General features: G+C 34.1%; 1 protein-coding gene across 1 annotated transcript; it reads right to left on the reverse strand.

Annotated features, from left to right (window-relative positions):
• Positions 1 to 3,182: 3,182 nt before the first annotated feature.
• Positions 3,183 to 21,475, reverse strand: LOC150106087 (TNF receptor-associated factor 2-like). Its single transcript, XM_090394627.1, has 7 exons — positions 21,432 to 21,475; positions 21,057 to 21,213; positions 17,204 to 17,278; positions 15,340 to 15,435; positions 12,860 to 12,910; positions 6,209 to 6,487; positions 3,183 to 3,431 (listed from the first exon to the last, which is right to left on the reverse strand). The coding sequence occupies exons 1-7, from the start codon at positions 21,473 to 21,475 to the stop codon at positions 3,183 to 3,185; spliced, it is 951 nt and encodes a 316-aa protein (XP_090250753.1).
• Between the last annotated feature and the right edge of the window lie 1,271 nt (positions 21,476 to 22,746).

The raw sequence follows: 22,746 nt of genomic DNA on the forward strand, positions 1-22,746 counted from the left end.
TATTAATGCAATTAAAGTACAATAAATCACAGATTAAATTAATAAAAACTAAATCATTTTAGAATACGAAAGATGCAAACATACGTGAGAATTCAGTACCAATCGAGACATGCCAGATAAATTTTGCGAAGTGTTGTCATGGTTTTCCCTAGTGTCTTGTGTCCATGTGTGGGTGATACATTGATTTTTTGTTGTTGTTTTCGTTATTTTTTTTCAGTTAATTCTAAGGGTATTCGGTGATAAAGAGATTATACAATGTGGTAATCAGAGTTCAATATTTGAAGGGCTCAACGTGACGTGAGAAGTCTTCATGCAAATGAGATAGTTCGTAAATAGTAGATGTCTATGATATATCAGGGTCTATGAAATTCTCGGTCAGTATACGCTGTGATATGGAGACATCGAAAAAAACCAGCATAGTAGAGCAACAATCTTATCACCCTAATTTGTCACATGACATAAAATTGTTTTCGTAATCGGTTCTATATACATCAGCAGCAGCTTTGTTTTGGTGTGTAACATACTCGTTGTTGATAAAAGTTATTGTTATTAAATCTATGATCACGTGAGTGCTGCCAGAGAAACGGTTTCTACAAAGTATGTGTTTGCGTATGTGAGTTGTATAACAAATCGATAATGGATTCAATGATCGGTATTAATCACTTTTTAGATTATTATAAACTACATTGTTTTATTAGAAACAAGGAGACCACACCTGCACAGAATAGTCCAAGTGGGATCTTATCAAGGCCATGTAAAGAGGCAAAATGACATCCTTATCTTTACATGTGAACGTCCGTTTCAGCATTGCAATTATCCTTTGAGTTGTATTTGCAGTCTTTGCTAGTTGCTCCTTGAATTTCAACGTCTCTAAGATCCCTAGCATCATCAGTTTCTTCTAGCATAATCTCACCAATATAATACGACATTGGATATCTAATCACACCAAAGTGCATGACTTTGCATTTACTAACATTAAACTGATAGCCATTTTCGCATGTCCACAATTCCAGCCTGTTTAAATGATTCTGCAACTGCATATCAGCAGCATTCCTGATTACACTACTTTTCTTTGCGTCATCAGCAAATAGCCGTATGTCGCATGTCAAATCCTTCCCAATGTAATCAATGTACATTAAAGCACCCTTTAAGAACATGACTTCATCAAATTTAGATAAAAAAAGCAAGAAATAGTAGATGAAGGCCGTCGTTTCAACGATCGGTGGACAAATGATTACTTTTTTGTTTTGACAGTGAGATTTATGGTGATTTTGAAAGCTTCTCTTGCTATAAGGAACTCGATTCTAGAAAAATAATGGCTAATCGTTTGACTTCAAAAAGATGTACTGATCCACTGAGACTCTTGCAAGAAGAATTCGAAAACAGGTGTGGAAATTTCCACAAACATTCCAAGGAAATAAGAATATTTCAGAATTCACCTGGAATATCACCAGAAGACTCTTCTGAAATATTTCAGATGGAATTAATTGATCTGCAAGCCACTGATGCTTTGAGAGATGTTTACAAACAAAACAATCTTTGAATTTTCTATTCAGCACTACCTGCTACGTTTGTGAACCTAAAACGATTTGCAGCGGCCACGTTCTCCATATTTGGTAGCGCATATATTTGTGAATTAATATATTTGGTTTTTATTTGTGAATTAATGATTTGACTTTTCATTTTCAAAAATGAAAAGTCAAATCAAATTGCAGAACGGGATTTTCAGACGATTATTTGTATAACATTTTAAGATTGTGTGTAACAAACCTTGAAGTAAATATTAATAAACTTCCTGATAATTTGCATCCTCAAATATCCAACAAAATATATGTATATCATCTGATAAATAAATGTATTTATAAGTTTAATTTTATCTTTTGAAAAGGACAGATATTTTGTTATTTTTGGTGTTGTGTATCTAGTGACCATCGTAATCTTTCAATGCATGCGTTATATCCATTGTTCCCTATATTTTATTGTTTTCAGTAGATTTTCAAGTCTATATATATATATATTTTTCCTTTTTCAGCAGTACTGAAAAAGGGAAAAAAAATAGAGAACGCGCCATATACTGCCTAACATCACAACGATAAGAATAATGCGAGATTTCTCCTTCCATTGATTTAGAGTGATAGATAAGATTGGTAACCTGTGCGGCTTCCCCGGCATTTTTCTATAACGATTAACACATTAAAATAATGGAATTATGAGGGTAGCAGGAGAATTGTTTCTAACGTTATTTTATGTAGTTTTTTGTTTCTGCTTTATATTTTGTATTTAATGCTGTAGTTAATTTCACAAGAGCTGCATATACTATTAGGTTGGACTGAAACGGCTATTTAATCATGGTAATTTTTAACTACTTAGATAGTACAGAAATGTATTTCCGAAATTAAAATCTCCAGAAGGTTTTAAACACAGTAATATTCTCATATACGTACATTGAAGGATAATTGTTTACCACTGTCTTCCTGCATCATTAATAGTTTATGTTATAATTCTTCTTATTCAGAATGTTAACTCCTACACGTCTTCCCGTGAAGAAATATTTGCAGCATAAAAACTGACTAAAATGATTAATTCATCTTTAACTTAAACCTGAGTGTATTCCCAGGTGGGTTTGTCTACTCTGAGAAAAATTCATACATGTCTATCTGAAACTAGCTATTATTTCAAGCATAGGTGGAAACATTCATCCAAGTTTAGTTGAAAGCAAAATGAAATTCAGGGTATTTTAATAATTTGTATTTCAGACTAAGTCACCTGGTCTTACGCGCAGGTAACTTTATTTTCCTTTTCTCCCCTCTGCTCAGAAAGCAGGGTTCGTATGCTTACAAGAAGGATAATTTTTAAAAAAATAATAAAAGCAATACTATTAAGTAGAGCAAGCCTAATTCACAGCAATATATGCACATTATCATGCTACTGACTTGATAGGTACAACAGTGTATTTCATGTATGTGTGATGTAAATAGTGGATAAAAAACCAAACAACGACGTAGGCAAAAATATTCCATTTATTTGCATTATGAGCTTTTAAAGTGCGTGTATTTCATACTAGCCAACCAATAACATTAAAAATCATTATCAGACAATAATTCTGATATCAGAGTTATAAAATACATCTGAACGCTTTTGCCTTGCTAAAAAGGTATTGATATCTTTTTTATGAACATTCCTCATGCACGAGAACTTTTAGACTTCCTGAACTGCACGACCAATTCTAAATACATAACCCCACCTACGAGAAAAGGATTTTCTCTTGATTCCAGCATTGACATAGGGATGATGTTCTGAACTCCCCAACCAAAATTGTCTCGATCTATCGGCATCTGGAAATGAGGAGATCCCAGTCCAATTTTAACAGGATCTACAATTATTTCAATATTATTGGTGTGATTTCGTTGGTCCAAAACAATCACTTTTACCTGAAAAGAGGGCAAATCAAAACTAAGAGGCTAAAACTAATCAATGTTTAGAGTAAAAAGTGAAAATGACGAAACAACCAATATTATATCGGAGGATGGAAGATCATCCTTCAATGTTACGATTTCAAAAAAACAAAGGTTTGAAGTTGCATACATCTAAAACTTCATTTACTTACATTAAAGTTCTCGCTCGTTGTAAAAGTAAATAATGTCACCTTTATGGAAGAGAGGGATGGAGTATGAAGCTCTGTATGAAGCTCCTGGCATTTACAAGTTATTGTATTATACTGTAATTTAATTGCTTGACAAAACTAAAAGATCACTACAAGATCACTGCAGAAATGAAAATTTATTTGGTGATAAGTAATCTCATATTGCGAACAATGAGAACTACATTTTCTAATTGTTCGCTAACAACCTGAGGAATTCGAAGAATAATTAAAAATAAAAAAATGGAAGCTTCGTATTCAATGGTATAGGTGGAATAATTAATCAGGTGTCGAAAAAAAAATAAAGGCAATAACTATTAAGTATCTGTGAATATTGTTCAGCATTATATTTGAAATAAATTATATATTTAGTAATTTTGCATGTATAAAAATACTTAAATCTTTTTTCTAACTCATGCGTTTTGATAAACATTCATTTGTAACTGGATCACGTCATCTACACCCCCTGTCCAAAACGAAACCGAACTTTTCCAAAATATAAGAAACCAGTGGAGCAACCTGTTGTATCTTTTTGTTGTCGAAAGCGGCAACCTTCCTTAGTGTTATGTCAACTACTTATTACATTTGTATCATTAGAAGTCGTGTTATAGTGCCAAGAGTGACAGTGTGTTTTGACTAACAGTCGGAAAATGAGTTTTAAACAGAGAGCTGCAATTAACTTTTGTGTTAAACTTCGTAAACGTTTTACCGAAACGTATCAAATGCTTCAAGAAACATACGGTGATGAATGCTTATCCCATATTCAAGTTTACGAGTGGTTTAATCGATTTGAAATTGATCTTGAGTCGCTTGAGAACGACAAAAAGCGGGACCGTCCAAAAACTGGCTGAGCGAAGTTGATATCCAAAAGGTGCGCGATTTCATCAAAGAAAACTCGAAATAGTCCGTGAGATTGACTGAAGATGAATTGCGCGTTCCGCAATCAACTGTGCACAACTTGGTGACCAAGAGTGTAGGCCTTTGTAAATTGAATTCGCGATTTGTTCCCCACAATTTGACCGACGACAAAAAAAAATGTATCGAGCTGAACACCGCAAGGCCCTCATTAAAACCGTTCGTAAACACTCAGACTTCCTTGAAAGGATCGTTACTGGTGATGAAAGGTGTTTTGAGTATGAGCCCAAAACAATGCGTCAGAGTGCTAAGTGCAGACCACCAGAAGAGGAGCATCCGACAAAAAAGTCGCTTGGAGAAGTCAAAAGTAAAGACAATGCTAATTTGTTTCTACGATTACAAGGACATTATCCAAAATGAATTCCTTCCGCCTCGCCAAACCATCAATGGTGAGTTTTATCTCGAAGTTTTGAAGTGATTGATAGCGAGAATTAGTCGTGTACGGCATGAATATCGTGACGACCGACCGTTCCCCAAAACACACTGTCACTCTTGGCACTATAACTCCGATTCTAATGAAACAAATATCATAAACAGTTGACACAACACTAAAGAAGGTTGTCGCTTTCAACAACAACAAGATACAACAGGTGCTGCCACTAGTTTCTTCTCTTTTCGAAAAGTTCGGTTTCTTTTTGGACAGAGGGTGTATATTCCATTTAGGTTCTCTGCATCCATATCCGAATCTTTTGGGGTCACCACATCAACCACTTTCTGTTCACTGCTGGAGTCTCGTCCAATATCCTCCATTCAATCTTATCTTTAACTTTTCTATGCCACTGCTCCATACATCACTTTAATTTTATCCTCCCATCGTCTCTTGGGTCTTCCTATGGCTCTCTTTTCATCTCTGGGTTTTCCTATGAGTATTTTTAAACTCGAGTCAATGTCCACATTGCACTTCCATATATCATGGACGGAAGTATACAGCTGTCGAATATTTCTCTTTTACGGCAGACTGGGATATCTCCTTTGGGTACTTCACGATGTTTTCCAGACTATTCAACCGACTTGAATTCTAACAATCATTTCTTCTTCACAGCCTCCCTCTGTTGTGCTGCTCTTTTGTCTTAAATAAACATAGGATTTTTCTATATCAATTTCCCAGTGGTCCGTAAGTACTGGTGTTTTACTTATGTATTTATTATTCATAATTTTGGTTTTGTTTAAATAAAATTTTTATTTAACCTAATATAAGGAAATAGTAAGTGTTTAAACCATTGTACAAACGTGTAGTCAAGCAGCCAGCTATCTAGCATTTTCTTACTAATAAGAATATCTTTACAATAAAAGATCACATTAATAATAATGAAAAAATAAATCGGTTAAAGAAAGTTTAAAGAGGACATAATGGTAAATATCAACAGTCTGATAGTGAAACCCGCCCCTCAGTATCCATTAAAGTAAAAAAATCAGAAACAATTTTTGAAAATATATTAATTAAACTTGTATTGAGACAACAGCAAGTGGAAGCGTAATTGCAATGACTCAAAGACTAGTTTTGAGACAAGGCAGAGATACCGGTTTCTGAGAAAACTCATTTTAAAATAGACTTTCACTTATTGAAAAAAATTATGGCTTTATGTACAATATACATTTCAAAGGCACGTTTTATTTTCTTTATACCAGAAGAGAATGATTTCTTTTGCTTACCACATGCTTAAAAGGCCATTTTAAAAGGGGATCAAAATTTCCCTTCTTTACGATAAAGTATACGGTTAGATATGCATCAACGCTTTCTGCATGTCCTTGATGGACGATTTCCAAGCCAACTTTGTATCCACACGGTCCGGACTCAGACACGTGGAAAGAAGGAGATTTTCGGCGAAAACTTCCATCGGCGAGACCGAACCAACGCTCTGTATTCCAATAATCGTCAACCTTCCACATATATGTAATAGGCTTAGTGCTCATTCGGGATATATCTCGTTCCTGTTACAAAATAAATATTTAAATTATAAAAAAAATGATTTTTAAAAATTTAAATAATTTTAAATTTTAAAGGAAATAAAATCAAAGAATACGGTTGGTTTTAATTCTAAAAAGAACAACTTATGTTATATGCATGGGTGTATTTATTGGTTTAATTCAATATTGATTGAATAAGAAAAGGTAGGTTGGTGTGCTCGAGCACGTAAGAGCGCGCACACACACACACACACACACACACACATGCGATCGCTTCATAAATTTGTTCTTTGATTATCAGAACTGCACTGTTGGAATGTAAACACAGAAGAAAGAAGCACTTAAAAGTCCTCGAGAATGAAAGAATTCTAATCTGCGGTTGGAAGAAGAGCTTTCTTATTTAAATAAAAGTCGATTTGCTTGCATTTTAATCAAATGCAAACAAACCAATAGGAATTGAAACGAATGTTACAAAAACAATAATTATGATTAATAGCTCAAACTTTCGTCTAATGCTAGATGACACCATCATCGAATACGTGCCCAGAGTAAATCTATCTATCTATATGGGAGAAATCAGGATACCTCAGTAACGGAAAAGATCTAATAATACTGTGCGCGATAATTCAGTCCATAGTTCAGTTGGTACAGACGAAGCCTTTTGGTCGGAAAGATCTGAGTTATTACCGACCATGACGTGAGGGATTTTTACAAATGGTCTCTTACGACAAAAAATGAGATAATCGGTCTCAGGTGGAGGTGTAGGGTTTTTCTCCCGGTAACTCGGGTTTTTCCTCCCTCAAAACAGGCAGACTGGTCCCGCGAACACACGGCTAGTCATAAAATATACTACGCAAGGTAGTCAACGGGAAACCACCTTGCTCATAGTCATTTCCCTAGACGGTGGCGTATTGCATCCCCACCAGCCACAAGGGCTGAGGAAATAGGAATAATTACAGCATATAATTAGAGCAAGACAGAGGTGGAGAAATGATGTCAGATAAATGAAAAGAAAGGAAGCAACTGGAAGAGAATGGCGCATGAGAGAGCGAGAGAGAGAGAGAGAGAGAGAGAGAGAGAGAGAGAGAGAGAATTGAGAAATTTGGGAAAGGTTTTCTTACCAGCAATAGATTGATATAACCATAATCATTTACTTCCTTTGACCAAATGACGTTTGATTTGTTACTACATCTAAAGAGCATTTATAGCTGTTTTACAAGCTAAAAAGTTTCTTCAATTAGTATCCTATATTTCTATTAATTGATTTGAACATAAAAAAATAATAATAAACATGACTATTTCATGAAGATTACATCCCATAGGCCTGAATATATCTAGAACCAAAACTAAACGTTTCTTACTGATGTCTAAACTTGTGTGAAAGGTCAAGTACAGTATAATTATTTTAAAATAATCTAAAATTATTTATTGTGACACGTAATCATATATTAATTAATTTCGCATTTTTATATCACATTGGTAATATTTTCACCTTACGATTGGAGCAATGCTCTTTTTCTTCTTTTTTTTTTTTTTTTTTTTGAATGGTGATGGTGACGAACATGGCATTCTGCTAAACTTCAGTGGCACGATTTTCATCGATGTTTAGTTTAAACAGGTTCACATGTTTCAACGTATGATAAATGAATGGTAGCTAATATCTCCGTTTTTCTTATGGATAAAAGGATAAAACTCCGTTAAAAATAAGTGTTAAGCATAATGTTTCAAGTTAATAGCTCTACTTACAATGTCCTTGATCTTCTTGCTTATTGTGGTCCTCAGCAAATTGTAATTATCATGGATTTCCTGAAAATGTAAGACAAATTATTAATTCAAACTGTTCATTTAATTTAAACTCTAAAGGATTGCAAGTAGGGGGAGACCGGATGATCATAAATTCGGGAGCTACTAGTGGAGGACCCGCAAGACATATAAACCATATGGTCTTTTAGAGCGACTTAAGTTCAATACTGAATGAGTACGGAACTATTGCGGGTTGAATTAGAAACGGCCACGAAGTTGTCAATGGTAAAAGATAAGACTTAAAAGTATTTCTCCAAAAATTTGCAATTATTTAAAAAATACTAAACGCAGCACATGAACACAATATATGTCTTTCATTATATGTTAATTGCACATGCAAGTTAATTAGGACTCTGTAAATTTATATACAGTTAACAGTGTAGATGGGATGTATCATGCTTGAAGTACAAGGGTGGTCTGAAAAGTTCTCAGCCTCGACCATAGATGGCAATACTATCATGACGATTTTTTTTCTAAGTTGATACATCTGTTATAAGCATCTATGTGAAATTTCAAATCATTCTATTTTATACAACTGTCTGAAGCAAAAGTGTTGTCTGTATCCCATCAAATGGATAAAATTGAGTACCGTGCAGTTATAAATTTTTTTTGTAAAAGAAGGCTTGACGCCTAAAAAATTCATTCGAAGTTCATAAAAGTTTATGGGCACTCTTCTCCGTTTTCGACAATTACGAAATGGGCTGCCGAGTTTAAACGTGGCCGTACCAGCTTTGAAGATGATCCACGTGAAGGACGTCCAAAAAAAGTGTAACAACACCAGAAATCATTGTTCAAGTGCACGATATGGTATTGAATGACCGGAGAGTCAAAGTGAGTGAAACTACTGAGACTATAGGTATTTTAAAAGAACGCGTAGGATATATTTTGTATGAAGAATTGCATATGAAAAAGCTTTACGCAAGATGGATGCCGCGCTGGTTCACAGCAGATCAAAAACGCACTCGCATGAAAATCTCTGAATAGTGCTTGGAGTGTTTTAACAAGAATAAAACTGATTTGGTGTGTCGATTTATTAGCATGGATGAGACTTGGTTCACTGTTACCCACCAGAATCCAAACAGCAGGCAAAACAACGGAGAGAAGCCGGTTGTTCAGCGTCAAAGAAGACAAAGTCGATTCCATCACCAGGAAAAGTCATGGCATCGGTGTTTTGGGATGCTAAAGGAATTTTGTTCATTAATTATCTTGAAAAGGGTAAAACAGTGACCAGTAAAACAGTAAAACAGTAAAATTCGTGAGAAAAAAACAGATTTTCAGGTATGTTATGGTAACTATAACAGCACAAATTTGTTATAACATTAACAAATAACAGCACAAAATATACAAGAATGTATTCTTAAATTAATTTTTAATTATTTTCACGAACGATGTTTCATATCTTCGAATAGGAACATTCTCCTTATCTAAGGGTCATTTTACCTATTTCGTAGATTATCCTATAGTATAGCCTTCCAACCTTTGAGTGCGATTGAAATAAAAATAATAAAGAAATATTAAAATACAAACTATTTCAATGCTCTGGAGTTTAGATGCACTTAATCTTTATACGAAAAAATGATAAATTAATGACAGTAACACGAACAAATCTTTAACTTTTCAACTTTTGCCTGAGTTTCATAATGTTGGATACAGAAGGCTGCTACTGAAATTAACCAAGCGTTCGACCTTACCCATATCAGACAATTTAATTTCATAACTATGTACAGAGTAAATCTGGTGTGTGTAATAACATTTCCAAATAGGTTTTTGATTGCTAGTTTCATCTCAAGTTTTAATTACAAGATTCACTCACTGTGCTGCTGTGTAAGCGAAGGCTTCATATTAAGTGTTCTATTGAAAGTTTGTACATTTTCCATGTCGTTTGTATCCATATTATCTTTATTATTACTAAAACTATCCCGGAAGTCATATCAATCTGCAAGATACGTTTACCAACTTGCTACCATTCATTACTAATTGAAATTCGCAGAACAGACCTCCCCCCCCCCCTCGTTAATCTCACCACCGCTTCCCCTTTCGAACCAGCCTCTGTTCAGAGTTTAAAGAATACAACATACAAGATTCGTATCTAATGATAACTTTTTCTTTTGAAATGTTTTGTACATCAATAACATTAGATATTTTTCAAAAATTGCTTTACGTTCCACTCTTCTTCTTCTCCCTACTCCCAACAAAAATGTGTTCAATATAGAAGTCATTCTGCGCTAAAGAAGAGCAGATTCCAATGACTTGACATTTGTGTACTTGTAACATGCAGAAGTGCATAGAAAACTTTTGGAGTAGTATATGAGAAGAGTTATCTTTCTTAGTGAAGCATACAACGTCGCTGTAGAAAAAAGGTTAAAATTATAGCTAATAGTCACTTTTTTTTTAAATTAATGCAAATTGATTGTTAAACAGCAGTCGAGTAAATTGCTGGTACAAGCATGGAAACTGGAAACACTTTAGATATTTGGTCTAAAGTCCTTCAAAAAAACTTGTATAATTTCGATGTTTCTTCACTGGACTATAACCAGCTTACTTCTCCAGAGTGTACTGAATGACCATTTCAACAGCGATCGAAAAGAAAAGGCGATACTGCTAATTAATTTGCCGCTACAGTCGATTTTGTTTTCTCTTCGGACATATATTTAAAATATAAACACCACTGGACTAAATATATTCAAAACCAGCAAAATAATTTTGAGAAACGTTGCAATCAGATAGTGATGGATTGAGATTACACATATTCAGCAGCCATGAAGCCAGTGTATTACATGTTTTTATTTCAGATGTTCTGGCTGGTCTGCCTTTTTGTTGTTGTTGTTGTTGGACGAAAAAACCCATCCAGGTCAGTATGAGACTAGCTAACTCACGTTCAGGTAAAAATCCCTTATAAAAGTCACGTCCAAGATGGAATTCGAACTCGTCTTTTCATCCGTTGAGTGAAAAAAACGAGTTCAAATTCGAATTCGATATCGAATGAAGTGCGCTAGCTCTGAATTGTAGATGCTAAATGATTTTATTCGCTCGATGTGAGACCACCAATGCGATCACCAAGACTTAATAAAAGTTCCCTGTTTGGTGTGCAAAGTGGGGTTTCCGAATTATCCTTAAAATTAACCATCCACTGTACAAACTTGCATTAGTACAATATCTCAATATTTTGTACATACGAAAAGTGTACTGTTATTACTCAAAATGCATATGTTGCTGATACTCGTATTCTTTCGTACATGTATACAGTATTGTATACAGTATTTTAATAAGTGATGTTCTGCTTTCACTGCGACCCCACTTTAAAAAGAAAAAATATATCTACGTCACTTATTATTAACTACACGTTGTTACAACGGCAATTATTTCACCATATTCCTTTATTCTGAGCTAATAACGAAATATTTTGTTTTTATGAAATGAGTAAAAAATACTTGATTTACATACGCAGAGCTCTGCACATTTCTTTTTGTATTCTTCATCCATTGTTTTGTATTTATTTTCCAGGGTCTGGAAAATAAAAATTCAAACATTCATAAAATACAATACAGAATATAAATACAAATAATTTCATAATTGGTAAATAAACTTACTTGGTTCAGTAAGTGTGGTAACTTTTATTAGTTGCTGAAAATTTCAATATTGGAAAGAATGATATCTAATTTTTGTCGATGCTAAACAGTGCAGAAAAAGTTTTATTTATCAGGAAATGCAGATTTTTAACTGAACAAAACAGACTGAGATAAGACCAAAGAATAAAAGTAATTAACAAATAATATAAATCATCAGACTCAGAGCATTAGCTGCTTCGGTCTTAATTCCAATATTCTGTTTCAGTGGCATAATAAGTTCTGTTGACTCTATCAAGTCGCCTGAAGGAACAGTTTACGATTTCAAGAATGAAATGTACTCATCATTACTTCCAATTGGTTTCCGTCTGAATCCAGTTTACACGAGAAACAATTAGGAAAAAAGAAATAGGAATTAACTCACCTGGATCTCACTTCGGATTAACTTGTTCTCTTTCTTAGCATCCTACAATGAAAATTTAATCTCATCACTCGAAGAATACAAATAAATACATTAATTTATTATAATTGCTGGTGTTATTTACTTTTTTTACTTGAAATAAACTTTCAAATGACAGTGAAGTGTTCCCTCAGTGGCCTGAAGAGAGAGAGAGAGAGAGGCGATGGATTTCTGCCTTGTAAATGAAAGCGTGGCCAAGATAAAGTAACGCCATCTCTTGGTCAAATGAGGAACAGTCGAAACCAATGCTCTCTTCACCTATTTATCACCCTGACGAACGATGCGCTTTCGCGTTAGATGTGCCGGGTTTACCTTATTTTTTGAAGTGCCCTGACCTTATATTTCCAGTGTTTAGTCATAATTACCTTAAGGATCACTTAAAGTAATTCAAGTGATCTCGATTATGCTGTATCGAATTACTATGTGTAAATATTTCTCCAGGCATGAATTAACTATTGGCAACTGTTTCGTAGCAATTAATTCGTAATTTTCCGTTGTTTAAATTAAGGCAGAAACTAATTCATACGCAACAATAAGTAAAATTAATAACAAAAACCAAACCAATACTTTGAGCTGCTGCTGTAGTGATTCCATTTCTACTGTGTTTTCACCGACTGTCTGGAAGAAAAGAAAACGAAAAATAAAATTAAACTTCAGACAATATTTTTGTTAACATCGTACTATTATTACAAATTATGATACAAATATTTGCACATATTTAGAAAGTCATGGGCCGTAGAAAATACCAATTTTATTTAACATGAATGGATGTGTTTATTTAAAGAAGTATTATGAATCTAAATATGGGCTCTGATTCCAACATTGAATAAATCTTACAAATATACGATTGATTCCTGTTTTTAAATGAGAATAACCGTATTTCTGAAACCATCCCATATATTATCGGTTGCCTCCAAAGGGCAGGATAGGATATGAAACTGCTATAGCTTTACAAGATTAATGTAGCCTAATGTTAGCGGATGTGATCCAACTCGCCAACTACACTTTAAATGCCGTCAAATTGTAATGGGATTCAATCCATATTTGCTTAACACAGGTTTTATCGGCACCCGAATGTAGATTAGGGCACATTAATCCCAACTTCAAATCGATTTTAAAATACTGACCTGAAAAAAAAATCGTTGTTTCATTTTCTGTATATAAGATTTCCGAAGTATTTTTGTTTCATTATATTATTATTATTCCATGCGTATAAAGTGAACACAATTTATAAATACACAATATAGCAGTGAAATGTATACAAGATTAAAACAGTGGTCTCGCACCTAAATGATATTTTATGCCACTGTAGTCGCCTTAGCAACACAGCTGATGTATGTAAGGGAGAAAGGGGTTATACATCTGCACATTGAAATTATTTGGAGAGACGAGTAAAAATATATTCCTCTGATTCATAGTTTAGTTTACGTCTGCGTAGCTTTGTAGAAACTTTGTTTCTTCCATAAAGCTAGACTGCCAAAAGAAAGACCATTCGATTTTATTCGCCGAGAGTAGGCGAACGTTTTTTAGGGTTTTTTTCTGCTGGTTCCGAGTAAGTCGATCAATGGGGAAATATGTACGGTTTATTCCCGGAAACTAGGGGTTTTAATCACGCAACTCAAGAAAATCGACCACAGATTTTTCTTCAGTTTTGGAATTGAAACCTCGAGTTGACTCTCATGCTATTTCAGACAACACTACGAGAGTCTGGTTGCAAAACAATTCACAAAATACTAAGTTAAAGAGTTCTTCCTACTTCCTTTGCTAAACAAAAAGTGTTGACAAAAGGTTTTTTTTTTTTGATACTTTGACTTATTTGAATTCAACCTCGTGACTTTTTTGTCATACCGGGCAGATGCTTGCTCCTAAGGCGAATAATCCAGTGAGTGAGTCTGATTGATATTCTGATTGACAAATCAAAAATTCTGTCCACTTCCTGGAACAGGGAACATGTAGGCTCTCAGGAATGTACTTGTATGTGTATAACAAGAAAATCAAAAAGTAAAACAAAGTGCAGTATACGCCAAGGGAATCATGGATGTTATCACCCAGCAATAGGAAACATGTTACTGCCTTCTATAATGTGCGTAGTATTGAAACAAGAGATGCTCAAGAATTAGAATTATGAATCGAAGTACTCACTAGAAATCTTGGTACTTTTATTATGCAAACTCACTCACGAAACGCAGTTAGCTTATATCATAGTGGTATTAGTGTCGTGGATAGGCTAAACGTTACTTAATCAGGAAACAACTGCTCTATAGACCAACCATGAAACATTTTTCAAGTCACTTCAAGGCCTCCAATAAGCAAAATGGTGGTCTCATACTAGGGAATGAAATTAATCTCTCACCTAAACACATTCACAAGTGTCCATGCCTGTAGTGATTCGAACTCACAGCCTGTTGTTTGGAGAACGAATACGCTTTACCACTCGGCTAACCAGACTGACTATTTGTAAATATATGTATATTAAACAACAGCGGTCCCGGAACATAACCTGAAATCATCTCTGCCACGTTTCTCTTTTGAGACACTGCTCCCCCCCCCCCTCCATACACAACTGGTTGGTTAGCTCTTCTAGGTAAAGACACCAAGGCTACCAGCTGTCAATTCCAAACCACCTCAGTTTGGAATTGACAGCTGGTAGCTTTGCTGTCTTTGTTGCGTCGGTCTTTTTGATTTTGCTTGTCTCTGTTTTTTTTCTTCAAAGTAACCTTTTAAAAAAAATCTTATGAAAGGAATATTTAGGACGGTGATTGCGTACACGACCGATAACTATTACTGAGGACGCGCACAGTTTGCATTAGATAAGTGTGTACTATTCTGTGGATAGACAGCAATACGTTGTCATAATAAAATCCTCAACTTCCGACGTAAACGTGAATTTTTCTCGATAATGTTTTCGTGAGTGCCTTTCTTTTAAAAATGAAATAAATGGAATGGAGCATTTATTATTTTCAACATCATAATAACTATTGAATGGTTATTATGTGCGAAAAGATTCAATTGGTAATATCTTTAACCGCTTTTAATTAATATCTCACCTTCTGGATATTAAGCTGTTGTTCAAGAAGGAACATCAAAACACTTGGATGCTGATCAACAGATTTTTGGTGATCTTTGAGTTCCTCTGCATTGCCCTGAAAATTAACTTTAGTTGAGATGTGCAACAAACTACTGTAAATATAAATAAACTGCACCGTTTTAAAACACGTTTTAGAACCTTTTTATGATAAAACAAGATTTATAATTTTATACAGTAATCCACTTTTTTTTGTTGCTTGTGATAAAAATAATTAAATTGTTTTTTGGATACATTAAAATGATTCAAACATCGAATGTTTGTAATGTATTAGAAAAATGCACATACATACCACCTCCAAACAGGCAAACTGGGCAGGTCACACACAATTAAGAGACATACTACACTGATATAATTATAGTAACTAAACTGATTTGGCTAAGAAAATATGCATATTAAGGAAAAGGAAAGTTCTGAAAGGAATATATTAAAAGAATATTGCATCTGCAATGACTAATAGCTAAACAGGAGGAGACCTCGGGAATGTTCTTTTAGTTAATCACAGGTAATCTATTGTATAAGAACGCTGTTTCCTATCACCATCCACTCTGTTTCAGATAATTAAGCAGAATGTCTTGCATAATAATCTGTTTATCTTCAAGAATTAGAATTCAATGCCCTTATAAAACACTTGTAACAATTGACAGTGACAGTAGGATCACTGTAGTGACCATAATAAATCAAAACGACCACATAGTTGAACAAGCACAAAATCAGGTAACAATATTTTTGTGTTTCTCAAGTACGATATCGTCCCCAGGGTAGAGAAAATTAGTTTTTGGTGCAGAAGAAACAAATTCGCGCCAGGAATATTCTCAAAAGGAATCATGGAGGTCAGCAATATAAAGTTACCAGAAGAAAGATTATATAACAAATGAGGATATACAGTTAATTTTTAAATTTTTGAACAATAAAATATCCCTTTCAGGTAAAGTATACATACAGTATTCATTGAATAATGATATGCTGCTTTTTGTCACCATGTTCATATATGTCATAGATAGAATGAGAAAATGGCCAACCTCGTAGTTTTCATTGGTAGCGATTTCCTCGTTCCTATTTGATTTGTTAATTATAACATGGTGAAAATGCTCAGTAAAATCTTATGAAAATATACTGGTGTAGGAAATTACAGGATGATCTTAGAAAAATACAGAAAGTCCTTTGGGGGGGGGGGGACAAAGAAAGGCTGAGATACATCGCTCTAGAGAGACATGGAAAATTAAGTTCTGTTCTTTAAACGTTTGGTTGGTTGTTTAGATTTACGGTCGAAGCAATTAAGGCCATGAAGGCAGTGTGTGTCTCTAAATTGTTGTGTCATCTGGCGGTTTGCCTGTGTTACGTGAGCAAAAACTCTTTTGCTCACGTAAAAAACATTCCGTATTTGTTGTCCACAGTGAACTGTTAGCCACCTACTTTCTTCTCAATGTGAGTTACTAGACTATTAGGATGTCTCTAATATACCACATACTCCAGAAGACAAGCAGCCAGCATCAAAGCTCTGATTTCAAAATTATTTCATTCTACCAATGGTATTGATTTTTCACTGATGTGACATACACTAAATTATAATTGCATTAGCAGTGGAGTAACACAATAAAGCGAAGATATGTAATATATGCTAATTAAATTTATGTAAAGGCATGCAATATATATGAACTGCAATAAAATAGGGCATGTAGAATATTAAATTACTTTGCAGGATGACATTAGGACGAAAAACAATCATCTGCACGTGTGCGTCTTTCTAATACATTAGATATATTTGACTGCATCTTAAACAGACATTTATTTTTTTAAAATATATTTATGACATGCCAATGTACCTTAAAAGAGCAGCCAAGATTTTTGAATTTACAATCTGTCTTGAATTCATCACAGTGTTTGCCGAGGGATTTCCCCTGTTAAGAAATAATTTAAATTATGATTAAATACCTAGATAATTTGGAATATGAAAAATGCATTAGATTTGTAGTACTGATTAGATAATTTTACGTTTTATATCACATAATTCACAAGCAAGTGATATATGCAATTTGCAGATATCACTTGCAATATTGCAGATTTTGCAATAACTGCAATAATATCTGTAATTAAGCACATTCTTTATTAGCACCATCAAGGGAAAGACATAGTTTTACTTAAAACATAAGTGAGTAATGCATATCGTAAGATTGACCATGATTTCGTACATTGAAACCGGTTTCATTTCTGAGCTGTTATATTTCTGAAATATAATCGTTCCGATTATATTTCAGAGTGGTTTTAAATTATTAAACTAAGGTTTATCTATTACCTTAATTTAATAATTAAGGTTATAGTATGATGGATAAAAATGCGATGAATTTTGCAATTGTGACAACTTCTATAAGTTTAATCTCACCAAAATTTTATTTACGATTCTGGTTCATATGATTAAACGAAATTGCTAAAGCACTACGAACTGCATCAATATTTTTAGATTATTGACTTCTTGGGCAGGTGTGTGTGGGGGGGGGGGGACTTCAGTCATTCTGGTATTTATCTTTTTTTTTTCATGATAATAGTTTTACAATAATTCTGACAACTTTACGTGAATTTCTCTAGAAGCATAACGCATGTACATAAAATAAACAACGGAATTTTATAGCTTCTATTGGAAGTCATATTTAAAGCCACTTTCTTTCATAATATGATCCATATAGACGATGAATAATGGTGGAGATTGCGTACATCCTTGTGTGATGTCTGATATGGCATCAGTTCATTTCTTCTACATCGAACAATGGACTTGTGAAGTAGAAACTATATATCGCTCTGTATAATGTCCCATTCACCAGATATGATTGGGGCGTTTGAACAGCTTCCTTTTTGGCAATTTATCATATGTCTTTTACTGATTTTACAAAACTAAAAACTAAAATGCACATTTCATTAACTTCAGTAATCTCTCTCTCTCTCTCTCTCTCCTCGTTAACTGTTAATGAAATAAAAATCTTGTTTCACATTCTCTATATTCTCTTATAAGAGCAAAATTAGATCAAATTGGCATAAACTTGTTCTTCCAATTTATCTTCAATAATTTTCTCGCGCTCTTTCTAAACATACAAGCGTAAATATTAGCTGAAACTTTCAGTAGAGAAATTTCTCTAATGTTACATTCAATGATTGTGAATTCTAAATTTAGTGTTTTATGTTGTCATATTATAAATGAACTTTATGTGAACTTTACTTTTTTCTTTACCTTCTCTATTCATGCAATTCTTATTTTTCACTTCGTAGAAACCTTTAGTGGACGCTTCCTTGCAGATGGAATCAATGATATTTTTATATAAATTTCTACTTATTTCTGAGGTTTGATTCTTGTTTTCATCCTCTTGTACAGGGTGTCCCAAAATTCACGCAACAAGTAATTTTGATAGAAAACACAGGTTTTTAATTAAAAATTGTAATTTCTTATTGATTCATAAAGTATACAGTATAGAGTTATGCATGGAATAGCATATCGGGTAAATGGCCTCCATAGCTTTGCTTTCACATACGCACACTTTTGTCGAAATTTTCCATGACCGTTTTGCATAAATGCGGCTGAATTTCGTTGATACAGCGCTCAATTTCCTCCTTCAAGGCGTGGGTGGTCGTGGGCTTGTTCGCATAAACCTTAGACTTCAAAAAAAAACCAAAGAAAAAAGTCCAACGGCGTTAAGTCACATGATCTGGGCGGCCAATTCTGATCACCAAAACGGGAAATTACACGACCAGGAATTGACTCATGCAGTAATTGAATTGTTTCTCGGGCTGTATGGCATGTGGCACCGTCTTGTTGAAATCACATGTCGTCCACATCCATATCTTGCAATTTAGGCACAAAAAACTGGATTATCATGTCGCGATAGCGAGCACCATTAACTGTTATTGCCTTACCAGCCGCATGTTCGAAGAAGAATGGACCGATGATGCCTCCAGTCCAAAATCAGCACCAAACAGTGACACGTTGTGGATGCATTTGTTTCTCAACAATCACTCGTGGATTTTCTGAACCCAATGCATGCGACAATTTTGTCGATTAACGAAGCCATCAAGATGAAAATGAGCCTCATCGCTGAAGATGATTTTGTTCGAAAAATAAGCATCCACTTGTTGTTGTTGTTCCATAATCCATTCAACGAACTCTCTTCGCTGTGTGTGGTCATATTTAATAACCCTGAACTGTCAGCTGTCACGCTGTCTTTTTTTTCTCGTTGGCAACACTTTACCGCACAAATGGCGCTAAATTTAAATCTTGCGTGAATTTTGGGACACCCTGTATATTTGATTGAGTTCACATTTAAAAGCTACTTTACTGTTTTTTTTTTTTTTTTTAATTTTCCAAAAGCTCTTGTTTATGTATATACGAGTATATACATAAACATTGAAACAAGATGTAATCACAATTTACATTCTTATGAATACTCTTGTATCCTGAATTCCAGTATGCATTTTCTATTATTATTATTATTCCCATTTTGTATACGTCAGATATTTATTCCTGTGACCTTGCTTTTTCTTAAAATATAATTTATTTTTAGAGAGGAAGAGGTAGCTTCGTGACCACTAGAGTATAAGTGGTACCCTCAATCTCATAGCCTATCTGTTTTGAAGGAAACAGTACTAAAATGATAATTTTAAAATTTTAGTTACGTATCACAACAGCATTCATCGTTGTGTACATGAACATATTTGTTACTGGCAATTTTTTTTTAATTGTGTGTGCTAGATAGTATATCTTCATCTTACAGATAGCAAATTACGACGTAGTGTTAAATCATCGTGCCAAATTTTGTTACTAGAGATAATCTGATGTAAACCAAATTAAGATTACTCGATAAATCTTGCAGATTCCAAATACCGAAGTTTAATATATAAAAAACAAATCCACCATGGTGGATGCATTGTGATGTACATATAACTGAATAGACAGATGGAAGGAGACATAGCCAATCTAAGAGGTGCCACTCATTTTACAAACACACCTAAGGAGAGAGTGAAAATCGAAATTATGTTAATAGTTTCCCCAAGTGTATTCTCGTCCCACAAAGCATCATTTTTCTGCTGTGATCAAAATTCATAACTTCGGTTTATTTATTAAGAGGAAGCCATTTAAACCACATCAAGTGTGATACAACACATAAAATGCAACTATAAAATTCAGTTGAAACTATGGATATAATCCTATGAACGAGATTGTTATTTCATTTAATATACACTATACTAATTGCCAGGATTTATTTTTATTCATTCATTTCTCTCTCCTTCACATTCCAAGACCTTACTACGGTCAATTTGTTCTTTTTTTTTTTTTTTTGGTAGAGGGGGGATATTAAATATTCTATTTATGCATAATCTTCAATGATGCATAAATAGTAAAATCTGGCATGGCTGCGCAAAAGAAACTGACGGAGTTTGAAAGAGGCATTGTGTAAGATGCCATGTTGAAGGCCTATCAATATGGAAGAACTCTCAGAAAGGGTAGTTAAGTTGAACACTTGAAAACAAAAACCAAACTTTAATTCTTAATGGTCTTAGTGTCCCTTCTACACATCTTTCATTTTCTGTAATAAATCTCCAAAATGTGAGATAATTTATAATAACATAGCATTCTCTAGTCCACAAAGGTGGGGATAAGGAACTCGTTGAAAACAATGGGAACACAAAACTTACTTTTGCTTTTGGTTGAAATGCCACTCCACATGAAGGGCAAATAATCGCCATCTCTTGATGCTCATCGTTTATATATTCTTCCACGTTTCCTGACGATATTTCAGCAACGGAAGGCTTGCGGCTGAGACTGCATGAACTATGAGCTTCTTCCATTTTCCTGTGAAAAGAAAAAGCATGTTTTTTTTTTTCATTTTAATAGGAAACAAAATGTTCATACTACACTCAGTCTGTTTCATTTTTAATTTAATCCTTATAGGAAGGTATTCTATTTCTATATAGATAGGTTTAGAGTGATGAAAGGTCACGTGAATCAGAACCTACGGAACCATTTTTGGCTTTCAACCATTTTTTACACTTCGGGTCGCCAATATTTACCATTTTCCCAAGCCTCGCTGTTCAGTATGATTTGCATCAGTCATACTGTACAGCAATATTCGTGATTATAAAAAACGCGGTGTTTAGGCAAACATTCAAATAAAAATATGCTTACAAAATTAAAACCCAGGAAGACTGGGGTCACCTCGCTATATAAAATGACACAAAAACATGATCTTATGAATAGGAAGAAAAGGTGAAATTAATTTTTCTGTATGTTCTTTGAAACCTTAAGAATTACTGTCCGAGCCACCTGATCTCTCAATTCCATCGAGCCAAAGGCTTTCTTCCTATAGTAGTTACGGTTCTGAACCACAGTGGGCAGAAAAAAAAATCCAGCAAAAACAAAAACTAAGAAATTCCTATTCTGGTATTGTTTTCTTTGCTATGGGGTATTCTTCAAAATGCTATTCTACAGAGTGTAGTTTGTAATGTACAGTTTGCAAGCTGTCAGTATCAATGGCGACCTAAATTGACTAGCAAAGTGAGATATTGAATATTAGCATTGTATTCAACTGCTATACCGAAGACATATGGTAATGTCAAATGCAATATGACTTCTCGTACCGATCCAAGTGCACCTCTTTGGAATGCGCACTATTTACTTTTCTCTGTTAAGTCGATAGGCATTGAAGTTGGTGCGTAGGGAAGATATAATCAGCATAAGTAATAGTGCTGATATCTATCAGGCACTCATCCAATGAACACGAATCTCTATCCTTGGATGAAGTTAGTGTGTGTGTGTGTGTGTGTTCACGGGACCGGTTTGTCTGTTTTGAGGAATGAAATACCCGAGTTTCGGGAGAAACACTCTCCACCTCCGTATGAGACCAGCTAACTCACCTTTAATCGCAAAGATAAAGGTTCCTCGCGTCACCAAACGAAGGCTCCTTCATTTTTTTTCAGTAGTGTTTTTGTCTAATCTAGAATCACTATACTTTTGTTCTAATGTTTCATAACACATTTCAAAGTGTTCCCGTCTACTACTATTATAAAAATCAATGGCCTTTTGGAGCATAAGAATTAACATACGTCTTAAGATGGAAGATAAAATTTCTGAGATTGATGAAGAGGACTTGGGTATAATCATTTAAAATATTCATATTAAAAAATAAATAAATAAATAAAATAAAAATAAAAAACAGCAAAGCACACATACATGAAACTTCTGGTACTTATCCAGACTCGTTCAAAAATCGCTTGTTCAAAGCATTATAAGTTGTAGTCAAATAATGATTAATGTTTTATATCACCCAGCTAAAAAAAATAAAATAAAAATAAACAAAAATAGAAATATAATAATAATAATAATAAT

This window comes from Typopeltis vanoorti, chromosome 6 (genome assembly GCF_054136105.1).
Source record: "Typopeltis vanoorti isolate ZY-2024b chromosome 6, IOZ_Tvanoo_1.0, whole genome shotgun sequence".
In the NCBI taxonomy this organism is placed as follows: Eukaryota; Metazoa; Arthropoda; class Arachnida; order Uropygi; family Thelyphonidae; genus Typopeltis; species Typopeltis vanoorti.